General features: G+C 54.6%; 2 protein-coding genes across 3 annotated transcripts in view; one reads left to right on the plus strand and one right to left on the minus strand.

Moving 5' to 3' along the window:
• The window catches only part of NTPCR (nucleoside-triphosphatase, cancer-related), a 36709-nt gene extending 33760 nt beyond the window's left edge, over positions 1 to 2949 (plus strand). For both annotated transcript variants that reach the window (XM_032608443.1, XM_032608444.1), the window contains exon 5: positions 2309 to 2949. In XM_032608443.1, the coding sequence (XP_032464334.1) occupies positions 2309 to 2377 (69 nt within the window). In that variant the 3' untranslated portion in view covers positions 2378 to 2949. The remainder of the gene's footprint in view (positions 1 to 2308) is intronic.
• A 2882-nt stretch (positions 2950 to 5831) lies between these two features.
• Positions 5832 to 13855, minus strand: part of PCNX2 (pecanex 2) — a 279402-nt gene continuing 271378 nt past the window's right edge. The window contains exons 33-34 of the mRNA XM_032608446.1: positions 8339 to 8787; positions 5832 to 6826 (exon numbers count right to left, since the gene is read on the minus strand). Of these exons, the coding sequence (XP_032464337.1) occupies positions 6665 to 6826; positions 8339 to 8787 (611 nt within the window). The 3' untranslated portion in view covers positions 5832 to 6664. The remainder of the gene's footprint in view (positions 6827 to 8338; positions 8788 to 13855) is intronic.

A 13855-nucleotide genomic window follows, 5' to 3' on the forward strand; every position in this document is an offset into this window, starting at 1 on the left:
CTTGAACAGCCTGCCCCCAGGACCGGGGTCTTGGGTAGCGGGGTTTCCACCTCATCACCCTTCACTTCCCTTCATCCCCCCGCCCCAGCCATTCTTTCCGAGGGCTGAGGGCTTCAAAGACTGGACGTGAAGCCTTAGTGATGACCCAGGGGAAGAAATCCTACCAGCAGCCTGCTGACCCTGTCTCTTCACGCGTCTCATCGCACCAGCTTCAGTTTACACTTGAACGACGTCAGAAGTGTCCAGTGCGGACCCGCTGACCTCCGGTGCCCGAGATCCACCACGGCGGCTCCTCTGGAGCTGGATGGCGGAGCCGGGGCCCCCCTGGGGACGTCCGAGGGAGCGGGGCGGTGCCTGGCCCCTCCTCCCCCACCCCCGCTGCCACCGTTGCCCCTGTGTTTCTTCCCTCTTGGGTCCGTCTCTCTCCTCCTCTCCCAGCTCAGCATCTCACCGTTTCTCTCACGTGTGTAAAGGGGGTGATGAAACGTCCCCATCAGAGGAGGTGGCCCTTCTGGGCCTGCAGTGAGCCCTCAGGGACCCTGATGGCAGAGCCTCGGGGACTCCTCGTGAGGCCAGGGCGGAGGCGGGGGCCGAGGGCCCGCGTGTCCTCCTGCCCTCCCTGTGTGCCACTGCCACCCCGATCCTCCGTCCATGGCGGGGACTCCCTCGGATGCTCTCCGCAAGAACGGGCTCGGGCCAGTGTAAGCCAGAACGGCAACGAAGCCTCATGCGGATGGGCGGTTTGTCGTCAAGGCGAAGACGGGGCGGATGGTCCTCCTTTCGGTGGAGCCAGGGCTGCCCGGGGTCCAGTGGGCGGCATCCTCGGACACCACCGTCAGGGGACCGGCCTCCGCCGCCTGGCTCCGTCCTTTCAGGACTCAGATGGTCAGGAGGTCCCCGGGGCCGTGGGCAGCTCTGGTGCGGCAGAGGCGCCGCGCTCTTGCAAGAAGGATGTGGGATGCAGGAGCCCCAGGCGGTGAGGTCCACTGCGCGTTTCCTCCAGACGCGCGTTCCCCTCCTGAGCCAGGGCCCCTGCCCCCCGCGGCGGGGGGAGGGCCTGTAGCGGGACCAGGCCCGTCTCCTCTCGGGGACCTCGCACCCCGGACCCGCTCAAGGTCTTCCGGCCGCACGCACCTCCTCTCCATGTGATTCTCTGCTCGGCCCTTCTCCCTGCCGGTGCCCTTCTCCCGGCATCCACCTGTCAGATGCAACTCGGGCATAACCGCCTGCGGAAGCCTTTCCTGGTCCCCCAGCTCCCCGTGCCTCCCAGACTCTCTCAGGGACCCTCTGCAACCCTGCTCTCACTGCTGTCCACGTCTGCCCCCCGTCTGGTCTGCGGGCTCCGTGAGGTCAAGGTCCTGGTCTGAGTCTCGCCATCCCCAGCACCTTGCCCACCAGCAGAGCGTGCTGAGTGTTGTGTGGGCCACCGAGGAAGGCACTGGTGATGGGAGGAGAGGCGGCTCTGCCCGTGCTCGGGGCGCAGCCCCCCACCCAGCTGCCTGGGGGCGTCTGGATGCTCAAGCTGTACTCCATGGGCCTGTGGTAGTGACAGAAAGAAAAATATAACACAGATCATCGGAGAGAGCTTGAATAAACTGTTAGTTTTGTTTGTTTTTGTAACTGTTGATCATAGAGGTAGCACACCGGGATGCAGGGGCCTGTGTCCTAGTCTGCACTGCGCCCGCGCTACCTCTGAGAGCTCAGGAAAAGCCCTGCCCTTCTCTGGGCTCCTGCTTCGTCGTCATTCACATGCAGGGTTGACTGGTGTCGGAGGTTTCTTGCAACGTGCAGATTTGCTAAGCTCACGGAGAGGTGAGTAGACTACTGACCTTCAGAGCATCCCAGGATCCTGGGTGTGACCCAGCGCCAGTGGGGCCGCACTCCATGGGCCCACCTGGAGGGCCAGTGCCCACCTGAAGCACAGGTTCTCCCGGCTTCACTCAGGCATCCTTCTGTCCGGGTCAGGCTGAGCTCAGGGGCCACGTCCCAGCCTGCATTCCCATCATCCCTCCTAGGGTTCAATTCATAGCCCTTTTCCGGTTAACAATCCTTCCGTCATCAAAACCCACTTTCACTGTTTGAGCCGCAGCTTCACAGAAGCTGGTGGTGGGATTCGAGTCCACCGGCCCAGTTTTCAGAGCGCTCTGGAGGACCTGGGCTTCCTTCCTTGGTCCTACCTCGCCTGGGTCACACTTTCTAAAACACCCCTCACCTTTCAGGCTCTTCTTTTAGAATATTACCTGGCAGAGTAGGTAATTGAAGGAAAAGAAGGGGACTCTGAAGCGCGCTTTCTTGCTTCTTCCCACAGGTCACCAAGGAAAACAGAAACCACCTTCTGCCAGAGATTGTGACGTGTGTGCGGAGTGGCCGGAAGTGAAGACGACTTGTCACCGCTTTTCTGCACGTGAATACATCTCTTGGAGAGGAGCCTCGGTTCCCTGCCTGTCCAGGTTTTTGGCCTTCGGGTTTATGAAATCTTGGAGGCTTTTCCAAAGAAAGCCCGACAGCTGTTTTCCATAAAATGTTTAAAAGATCAAATTAGCCTTAATGCTGGATTGACTTGACAAGATTAACTGTGGCTTATTTACGCTGAGAGATCTGTTTGTTTCCTCTTGCCGTTGTGCATATGATTTGGGTAAATTATGAAATGAGAAATGGTTTTCGGAGTATTAGTTGGAATTTTCCCCCATCGATTGAAGTTTATAGATGCGTTCAGGGAACAAGGGGGAGAAAAGAGTTCACTGCCTGATGAGTTTCGCATGTCAGGAAGATTAAATCCCCCTCCAGGAGCAGCTGGAGTCTCCCGCAACGTAGAGGGATAACAGTTACTTGATTTTTTAAAAAATCAGTATTTCAAAAAAAAGCCATTTTCGGTCCTTCCCCCTCCCCATCTCTTATTGTTTATCTGTTTGCTTATTGCTTAACAAAATAAAGGTAGATGTGATGATCGCACGCGTGTGGGTCCTCGCGTGGGAGGGACGAGCAGTCTGTAGAAATGTTGGTAGCGCTGGGTACCCAGCGGGGCTTCAGGTCAGAGCCGCACTTTGGCCCCATTCATTTAGACAAGTTCGCAAACCTTCCTGGGCCCTGTTTCCCTCCCAGAAAAGAGGGAAGTGGGTGCCATCAAAGGAAGGCGTCGCCACAGCCTGAAGGAAACCACCCTCAGGCGTCCTCCTGATCCCCTGGGGAGCGCCCGGGGCCGGGGCCCGGGCTGCGGGGAAGACGGTGCAGAGAGAGAAGGTGCAGCCTGGGCAGGGCCCCGTGAGACAGACCACTGAAGCCCCAGAGCTCACAGAGGATAACAGCTGCCCTCTCAGGGGTTGATGGGACACAATGACGATAACCAGTTCAGTGTCTTTAGGCCAGTTTTGGTGAAGAACTATGAATTACCAGGATTTCTTTAGCCTTAGCTACAAACCCAGCTGGTGCTAATGCCGGGTGTGCCCTTGAATATGACCTCTGACCGGTCCGGGCATCTGTGGAGCGAGGTGTCCCATGAGCTGGGCCCTGGGGCATTGGACAGTGCAGGAAGCAAGTCAGAAAGAGAAAAACAAATACCGTATGTTAACACATATATATGGAATCTAAAAAAAAAAAAAAAAAAAAAATGGTTCTGAAGAACCTAGTGGCAGGACACACACAGTATTTTTAAAAATGGGGTTTTTTTGGCCAAGCCGAGGGGCATGTGGGATCTTAGTTCCCTGACCAGGGATCGAACCTGGGGCCCTAACCACTGGACCGCCAGGGAAGTCCCCCAAATGGTTTCTTTTCTTCTCTTGAATTGGCACGTGTCAGGGAGATGGTCCTTTAAAGTCACGGCCTGTGACCTCTCTGACTGTGGTGGCTGAGGAAGAGGGGGCACCGTCAAGCCGTAAGTGGTCAGGTGCGGGGCGGGGAGCAGTGATGGCCCAGGAAAGTGGGATGGGCCTCCCCCCTCCTTCTCCATCTGTCTCGTGTTCGTAGAATGCTGTGTCTGGGAAGACCGCGTGGGAGTAGGGGCGCTGGGGGCAGCTGATGGCAGGTGCTTGTGACTTGGGACAAAACAGTAGGAAAGCGGAGCAGGCTTGAGAGGAGGGCTTGGGGAACAGGCCTTGCGATGCCCGTTTCATGGGCCAGGAGAGGTCAGTGCACCAAAGAGGTTTTAGAAAACGACTTGCCAGGCAGGTGGCTTTAACACACAGGGCAGAAATGAAAATCAGTAATGCCAGGTTAGCCCCGTGATTTATGGAAGACCAAGCACTACAGTTTATATTATCTTTAGAGGAGAAGAATGTAGAAAATAACTGTAGAAAATGTAGAAAATAAATAACTCTTTAGCTCTGTTCTGGCAGAACAGGTGAATAACTCCAGCAAGAAATGTCACCTTCGGAAAATCTCCTCTAAATGGGGGCTAATAATACAATATTTTGCAAGGAATACGCTCTGATAAACAGTTGACTCGCTGAAGATCAGACCAACAAGCTCATGAGTTGCAAATATAGAAGTTGTTCGCAACACCTGAAAAAAGTCACGTGGCCGCGTTGTTGACAGTCCGTTAAGAATCCTGGAGGGGATCCAGCCATGACCTCACCCGTGGGTCTACGCGTGCACACGCTCAGAGCGTACACTCAGGTGGCTTTACTGCCATAGACAACGCAGAGGGTGGCATCCCTGCCTGAGGAGTCTGGCCCCGATGTGGGTAAACTACACCTTTCCTTCTCCCGCTGCGTCCCAAAAGGCTGCCAGAGAAGCGGGATGAGCAGTAACCCAGCAGTCGGAAAAGCAGCTCTCGAACCTCCGGTGGCAGGAGTACCCGCGTCGTGTCTGCCTTCTCACCTGCATCGCGCTGTCCCTGCAGACTGCTCTCCCAGCTCTTTGAGCAGCTCTCACTTGCTGGGGAAGCGGTGACTCTGTGTTTCTTACTTGTGGAGGCCCGAGGAGTGCCCAGTCTGAATGCTGCTGGGCGTGGGTCATTGTCTTACCTAATTCAAGTGGCCACCCTATATGGGGAGGCCATGCTCACAGCTCAAGGCTGCCCTTTAGTCCTGAGGGCTTGGCTGCAATGTTGCCCAAAAGAATTTCGGGAACTGCCAGCCGGGTTTGCTTGAGCCGACTTGGAGGACTGCGGTGAGGTTTAGCAGCTTCTCTTCAGACAGACGTCTGCAAATCCATCAGAAATAAGAAGGAGCGCACCTCCAGGGATTGCTGATTTGAGAGTCAGGCACTGTGTCTCCGATTATACAGAGTCTACCTATGGTTATTAATTTCTAATTCTTATTTTATAAAGAAAAAGAATATTGCCATCTACTTCCAAGGGGTAAGGAATTCTCTGCAATACCCTCCCCTCTGCCTACACTTCCAAACTCCAGGTACCTTTAAGAAATTTGTGTGACTGTTTCCAAATTGAGTATCCCTAGCTATTTAGGTCTTTCCAAAAGTGACGGTTCGCCAGGTCAGGGATGATATTCTCCATGGACTGTGTTCTACGATCCCTTCTTCCTCCCTCATGTCAGGAAGAAGCCAGGTTTCTGCTCTACCTGATGGGAATCTTAAGATGAGAAAAGCTGTCTCAGAATTTGCCTACAGCATTATAAATCAACTGTACTTCAATTAAAAAAAAGAATCTGACAAAGAATATATATGTGTGTAACTGAATCACTTTGCTGTAGACCTGAAACTAACACAACATTGTAAATCAACTAGACTTTAATAAAAAGTAATTTTTTTTTAAAAAAAGAAGTTGCCTAAATGTCATTCTTACAGTGAAGGATGTGGTATTTCTTTTGTTGTTTTTTGGTTTTTTTTAGAAGTGACAACAGTTTCAGCAGAACTCAAACAACTGGACACAGCAATAACTGTAAACGTTTTAATTCCAAAACCAAAGGTATGTGCAAATGTCCTGTGACGCGGTAAGGATTGCTTGGCTTGGAAACAGGCGTGCATTCCTGGGAAGCACACAGGAGCGCTGGGCGCGACGGGGCCTGGCTTCTTGCAGGACGTTGCTGGGACTGCGGTTGGCATCATTCCTAGGCGGCCCTCCGTGACCTGCCTCAACTAGACTTCTGCACTCACGTTGCTGGGGATGGTTGGCTCCTTTCACAGGATGCCTTGGACGTGACTGCATGCACTATCACATTTTTTGCAGTAAAGCTGTCACTGGTTTATACTTACTGCATAAATATTGTAAGGAAGTGAGATGTTTATATGTAGACTGGACATCAGCGCATTGGACCAGCTGATGGTGTGATACGCACTGCTGTCCGCCTCTTTTCCACAGTAACAGTGACATACAAAATGCCAGTCGTTTAGCATGCAGCTGTCTTATTTTCATCAGGACCGGAAGGAATTATTTATGTGCTCTATTTGAGTTGTCTTTAGATGTTAACATGGCTTTTATTTGAATTTTCCAGTTCTGGGAGGGGTGCTTCCCGCGTCCCGCCTCTCTGGGGCCGCGAGTGCCAGAGCAGGAAGGGAGGCCTGGTGTCAAGGTTTGTGTTCATCACGTGAGATATTTTTCAGGAACCTGAGATCAAGTTATTCTGTTTTGTACACAGCACTCATCTTCCACAGGATGGATCTCCCGGCTCTCATTCTTTGTGCTGTTTAGTTTGGGGAGCGCAGGGGAGAAGCTGGGGGGGGGCCTGCGTCCCTCCCCAACGGCGTGGCTTCTCCGGCCCGAGCTCAGCTACCGCTCATCGGAAGCGCTCTGCTGGGAGGCCGTGTCGTCCAGGCCCGTGTCCTCCTGGCTCGCCCTTCTGCACGTCACCCGCAGGTTCTCGGCCACGTGGCGATCTTGAAGCAGCCCCTGCTCAGTGGCCTCCGTGGGTTCGCACGGCTCGGAAAAGTGCTTCCAAAGAGAAAACAGAAGCAACAAGTGATGGCTCAGCAAAGCTGATTGCTTCCCCTGATGACCACCCCACGGCTGTAGGTACCAGCCGGCAGTGTGGCGGGAACCTGGGGTCAGAGTCTCAAGTCAGGTCCAGTTACAGAGGACCAAAGCGGGGGGTTCTTCGAGGACAGAGCATGCAGCCCGAGCCACGGGGCAGAGGGAGGTGCCTCTGCACATAGGGACCTCTTCTCGGGTAACCTGGAAAAACATGACCTTGGGCAAGAGGTCACTTGTGAGCCTGGATTTCCTGAGTTTGGGTCAATGTCACTTCATATACATTGAGTCCTGCACAGCTGCTCACTCCTGCAGGTTTGATGCCAAACAGTATTACCGAGGCCTTTTTATTGTGGCTGCACGCGGTCCCAAGGACCCAGCCATCCCTGTGGGAGAGAGAATTGGCCAGAATCCCAGAGCTGCATCCACAGACTGTCTTAAACACACATTGGGGGTGGCAGAGAGCTGCGATACTTCGTGCACCGTTACTGAGGAAGTGAAAAAAGGGACGTTTGTTTATGTTTAGCTATCTATCTAACTTAAACTCCTAAAGTAACCCGGGACTCCAGGATGCTCATAACCCTGCCCTGAAGGCTAGCACACCATCGCTGCAACGCCATGGCTCTTCTTAGGGTGGTGCATGCCGGCCTGGTTTCAAGGTGGCTGGAGGTGCCACTGTATGGCTTCTCCTGCGGGCGGGGGGAGGCGCCGGCCTGTAGGGCTTCTCCCTTTGGGAAGAGGGTAAGGGCAGAGCCCCCATCATCCACCTCCAAATACCCACGGCCGGAGCCAGAAGGCCAGCAGCCTGCGGCTCTGCCCCTCCGCGGGCAGGACGGCATGTGAACGTTCAAACGGAGCGTGGGAGTCTCCAACCTGATGCCGGCTTTTGCCTTAACATCTCCGATTTCTCCCTCCCTACCACAGTACAGAAGAGAGCGGCTGGGTGTTTACTTACGTACTTAACTTGTGAAGCCCAGTTATTCATCCAACGCCAGCCAGCTTGGGATTTTCGATAAGGAACCGTTTATTTGGGCAAAGTCCTCAAAACTCTCTAACATTTAACTGCGTAAAAGTAGAAAGCCATCTCGGGAGCCACCGTAAAATCTGGTGGCTCGGAACTGATGGTGAGCTGCCTGCAGTGCTGATGTGTGTCCTTTCCTCTCCCTCAGCCAGAGGAATGTGGAAAGAGAAGGTTCTGTCTGCATCTGTGGAGAACATGCCCCCCCCCGCCCGCCCCCGACATCCTGGGTTCAGGGCGAAGGGGACTCTGACACCGGCTCCCTCCACCGCCTGCCTGGGCGTTATTATGGTACACGTGTGATACATCCTGTCCGCTTCCGAGCACGGCCAGTCCAGCTCCCGTCTCGTTGCCTGTCTGTTACTCTGGGAACCCTACAGGGCAGGTGATGGGAGCCTGCAGGCCCAGGGGGCTGGGCTCATTGGCCAGGAGTGCCCCCCACCCCCCGAGCTCCTCACCCGTGCGGGCTGGCTGGTGGTCCTGGCCGAGGGGCCCAGGGTGATGTTGACACTGCTGGAAGACTGGGTGTCGCTGGTGTTACCCCCCTCGGCAGCAGACAGCCCGGAAATGACCAGGACGCTCGAGAAGCTCCTCTTGCCAAAGAGGAAGCTGAGGGTGGAGCTGGTGGACGAGCCCAGGCTGGACCTGATGAGGGCCTCGGCCCGCTCGCGGACGCTCAGGTGGCCGGCAGCGGGAGCGGGCGGGGGCTGGGAGCGCAGGGATGCCGCCGAGGTGCACGGGGACAGCCGGCTGCCCGAGAGCCGCCGGGCCAGCTCGTGGACCGACGTGGACGTCTGCAGGAAGGCCGGGTGGCTGTCCACGATGGGGCCGGACGAGCGCAGGATGGGCGGCGTTTGGCTTAAGACCCTGGGGGCCTGGACGGACTGAGTCCTGCCTTTTCTCCTGCCTTTAAAGGAAAGCAGAGCAAAATAGGTAAACGACAAGGACCTACTGTAGAGCACAGGGAACTCTACTCAATAGTCTGTAATAATCCATGTGGGAAAAGAATCTGAAAAAGAACGGATATATCTGTATGGATAACTGAATTGCTTTGCCGTGCACCTGAAATTAACATGACATCGTAAACCAACCATAAATTAATTTAATAAAAACAACACATTAAGTGTGGGAATTAAAGAGAAAGAGGGAAAAGCAAGGGCATTCAAAAAGTCACTTATCGGGCTTCCCTGGTGGCGCAGTGGTTGAGAGTCCGCCTGCCGATGCAGGGGACGCGGGTTCGTGCCCCGGTCCAGGAAGATCCCACATGCTGCGGAGCGGCTGGGCCCGTGAGCCATGGCCGCTGAGCCTGCGCGTCCGGAGCCTGTGCTCCGCAACGGGAGAGGCTACAGCAGTGAGAGGCCCGCGTACCGCAAAAAAAAAAAAAAAAAAAAAAGTCACTTATCTAGTCAACCAGAGCTTTCTAAAAAGGGGGATTAAAAAAAAAAAAAGACAGCAGAGCAGACCGGCTTGCCATGGCAGGCAGCTGCCCATGTCAGTGTCTGCGTGCTGAGGCAGGCGGGCTGCTCTGCGGGGCCCGAGGGACCCAGGCTGGCCTCCCACCTTCTGGGCTGGGATGGAGGGTTGGGAGCCCAGCTCGGGGCTCCACTGAGGCCTGAGAACTGAAGGATGGAGCAGGGGTGTTGGTGTGGGCCACAGGCCAGGGCGATGGGCCCGTCTGGCTTGCCCAGGCCTGTCCTGGGTTCCGCACCAAAGTCCCTCGTCCCTGGCAGCCCCTGTCCTGGGCAAACCCATAACGTGGCCTCATCAGGCAAATCCCATCACGTCCCTGCTTCAAGGACTGGGTTCCCGGGCTCCTCTGATAAGCAGTGATGAAGGGAAAGCACGCAGGTTTGCATCATGTCTAGTTGCCTTGGAAAGGAAAAAAGGGTTGAGCCACATGCTATGGCCTTTTTTTTCTAGAAAAGTTTTCCCTTAAGATCAAGGTCTTTGAGAGGAAGCCCTCCCCGGCCCAACTCGGGCGTGCACGGCCCGGGTTCCCACGTCTGTCAGGGCTCCCAGTGGACTGGAGGGGCTCCCAGCTCCCTTTGGCCAGTTGTCCCTCCCCTCAGGGGTCCTTCCTGGCCCAGCTCTTGCTGAGACTTGCTGACATGAGGCCTTTATTTTATTTTTAATTGGAGTCTAGTTGATTTACAACGTTGTATTAGTTTCAGGTGTACAGCAAAGTGAATCAGTTATACACATACATATATCCACCCTGGCCTAAATCTAAAAAAAAAGAGAGAGAGAAAAACAAGGCCATTTTGGACACGAGGGACCGGACTGCCCAAGGGTTTGGTCCTGGCACATCTCTGGAGGAAGGCGGGCTTAAAGCGCCTGTCTTGTGCCTGACTTACCTCTGCGGCTTTAGAGACTAGGCGGGCGGACGAGCCTTGAATTGCTGGAACGCCGAGTTCCTCAACTTAAGCCTCAGTACTCACCAGGGTCTAATTTTAAAATATTATTTTAACCACAAGGTCCTACTGGGAAGCACAGAGAACTATATTCAGTAGCCTATGATAAACCGTAACGGAAAAGAATATGAAGAAGAAGGTATATATATATGTTTAATCGAATCACTTTGCTGTACAGAAATTAACACAACATTTCTAAATCAACTGTACTTCAGTTTAAACAATAAAAATCAATAAAATATTATTCTGAAGGGGGCAGCTGGTGACGTCACGGTGCCACCAACTGCCCTACTGACGTGTCTCCAGGAGTGGCTACAGTTACAATCAATGGGTAAAAATAGAGGGGGCTGCAGGGTGGGTACCCCCAAGGAATGTCGCCTCACCCCAAATGCCCAAGTGATTAACCGGGCACCCGGTGATTCTGAAATATTTACGTTTGTCTATGGGAACACGTCTTTTGCGAGATAACTCCTTAGGGCACAGATGTTACTGTGGACGTTCCCCGGGTCCCCTCTAGCCCTGCCCCTCCCACAGCGGCGGACTGGCTGAAAGGGCCCTCCTGCCTCACGTTGACCTTACTGCCATGTGCCCACTGTGGTGGTGGGGGCCCGTTTCCAGAGGGCACTGGGGCTCCCACCTGGCTCCCTCCTGCCCGTCTGCTGAGAAATCGGGGTGCCCCCCCACAATGCTGCTCACAGAGTGGTACTGGGATCAGGCTCCCTGGGTGAGTGTAGGCAGCTCCCCGGCATGGGGCTCCCCCCCCCTCCCCGGGGATGGGGCCCATCTGAACGGTCCCCGCTGCAGAGCTGAGTATGTTACTCTTATAGAGGAAGAAAGAGGGAGAAAGGGACCCTGACGAATCAGAATTAAGAACAGAGATGGTGATTTGTTAGTTTACTCAGAGCTTGGCAAGGCCAAACATCTGCTTGTGATTTATACCGTAACGCTGATTGCTGCCCCAGAATAGCCCACATTCATCCGCAAGACAGTGATTGTGATGTTGGAGAGACCACCCGTACTTAGTGGGGGAACTTAGCTCATGCCAGTAACAAAGGGAAATGGTCTGTGTTCCATGCAACATGGGGTAACCCCTGCCCCAATTTCACTGCTTCAGATTTTCTTGGGGTTTTTTTTTTGTCGCTCTTGATTTTTTAAAAGTTAATTTTGCAAATGGAACAAGTACGAAACCAAGCTAAATACATCTATGCTACTTATTATTCTGTAGTTTAACTTAGTTTGCCAGTTACTTCATTATCAAATTAGGAGCGTTTCTAGGGAAAACCTCCTTAGAACCTGGATTGAAATTCCATGTAAACTACCCGCCCCTGTTCATTATCCCAGCACTATTCCTTTGTCTTTGATTGTTATCTGAAAGGTGGTGGTGCAAGTCCTTAGAATAGGATAGAAGAGAAAAATTATATGTATCAAATGTTAACTATTGAATCTAGATGAAATGTATTTAGGTATTCATTGCCTTATTCTTGAAGTTTTTCTGTACTTTAAAAAATTTCAAAATAAAACACTAAACTATTAAAAAAATGGATAGAAGAGATAACCTTCCTGTCCAATCTGGGATTCAGATTAGTTACAAATTCCTAACTGCTCTCCTCAGCAAGCAGCCCACCAGCCTTCACCAGTGGGCCGAGTCCCCTTCCAGCAAGAAGTCTGCAGGTTGTCAGGCCGCCCTTAGGGCTGCATAGTGAGTTCCTGGCCGTTGGGCGTGAGGGCCCGCGAGTCAGGCATGAGGTGCTGGGCATCCACACACTGTGCCCACCTGGGGTTGCAGTCCTCTGGGAGTCTGGCAAGGGCCAGGTTGGGGATACTCGGCTGGGGACTGAAGCAGGGACCCAGGGAGGGAGGGAGCAGTTGGGACTCCAGTTACGGGCACTGAGCCTTGGGCACTGTGAGTAAAACAAGAGTCTGTGCTTAGAATTTCGTTCACATTCACCCTTGAGAGCGGCTCAATCATTGCTGCATAGCTAGGCTTCTCTGTCATGCCCTGCCTGGGAAGTCAGCTCCTTCACCTCGGCCCCAGGGACTCCCACAGGGCACAGCACACCGGTCATCACTGGTTGCCTACGTGGCATCACGCGGTGCTCTCCACCCTCCGCCCTTCCTCTCTGACTGCATCGGCACATCTACAGGCTCGGCACGCGGCACACTGACCAGGAAACAACGACCCAACCTGCAAAACTCACCTCGCACGGAAACCCAGAGCTTCTTCAACCCCTGACTGGGAACAGAGCCAGCCCCAGGCGGTTTGGGTTTGGCCACGGGCTTCTTAACCTTGGCCATTGGAACCATCTGGGAAGCTTCAAAAGTGCCTTGACCTAGACACTGAGACCCACCCCCGCCCGAACCGTGTGCCCCTGCAGACTGGGCCCTGGGCCTCCCCTGTAGCCTGGGAGGCGAGCTGTGGGGCAGGAGCTGGGAAGGTGAGTCTTCCAGGTCGAGTACAAAGATATGGGATCAGGAATATCCCCCCCACCCCCCCGCACTGGAGACCGACCTCTAACTTCCCTGCACCGGCTGAGCAGGCTCCTGGCTTGCTTTCTGGAAGCTGCGGGCAGCATGGTTTGATTCAGTTGGAGGGAGGGCGAGAAGGAGGCCAGAGAAGCCGGAGGTTAGAAGGAACCCCAGCAACTGCACAGCACAGAGGCCCCTTCGGCGATGCCGTCCTGCTGGGAATGGCAGCGGCGGGTGGCGGGGGGCGTGGCTTCCCAGGCTGCCCTCCCTCTTCCAGGGGCCTTCGGGCATCTCACCACTGGCTGCGTCATCTGGGAAGAGTCCTTGGTAGCAGGTACGAGGCGTACCTTGGTGGCACCGGGCAGGGCCATCCCCCTCCCCATGTGCGGCTCCTTCTGGGGCCGGTGTCCTTGGGGTCACAAGGGCTACTGCACTCGGAGCTTTGGTAACTGACAGCTTTGCGCCTGGCCCTGTCAGGGCACGGGAGTCCCCCTACCCCATCCCCACTCTCTGCACCAGCTCAGGAGGCGGCGGCCTGTGGGTGGAGGCCCCTGCCAGGCTTCGGAGGCCTGAGCCGGGCGGGGGCAGCTCTCCTCTTGCCTGCAGCATGGATGCTTGTGAGCAGCTGCGTTTATCAGGTGCTGAGGGATGCAGCCTGGGATCCCACCAGAAGCTTACCCCGTCCTGGGCTTTGTTCTCCAAGCCCCGGGGTTCCGACATGGTGCTTACTCACAGGTGGGGCGTGTTTCTAACTGCTGCCGAGGGACGTGGAGAGAAGGGACAGGGGTCCTGGCCTTGAACTTCCCCAGGGAGTGAGTGCGTGCAGTGAACCAAGCCAAAGGTGGCCATGTCCCCGTATGGCTTTAACCAGAGTGGTAGTAAAAAGAAGGGGACATCTCAGTTTTCTAGGGGCAGGAGGAGGTGTCTGTGTCCTGGGTGTGGGGAGTAAGGTTGTCCCTTTCTGATGCCAACTTCGAGCTTTTCTAGATGTCTCTCAGGGGCCTGCTCTGCCCTGACGTCCCGAGATTTCCCTGCTGCCTTGAGGCGTGCCTGTGAGTCCCAGTGGCTGGTTTCAGGCCAACTGTCTCATGTGTTTCA

This window comes from Phocoena sinus, chromosome 16, assembly GCF_008692025.1.
Source record: "Phocoena sinus isolate mPhoSin1 chromosome 16, mPhoSin1.pri, whole genome shotgun sequence".
NCBI lineage: Eukaryota > Metazoa > Chordata > Mammalia > Artiodactyla > Phocoenidae > Phocoena > Phocoena sinus.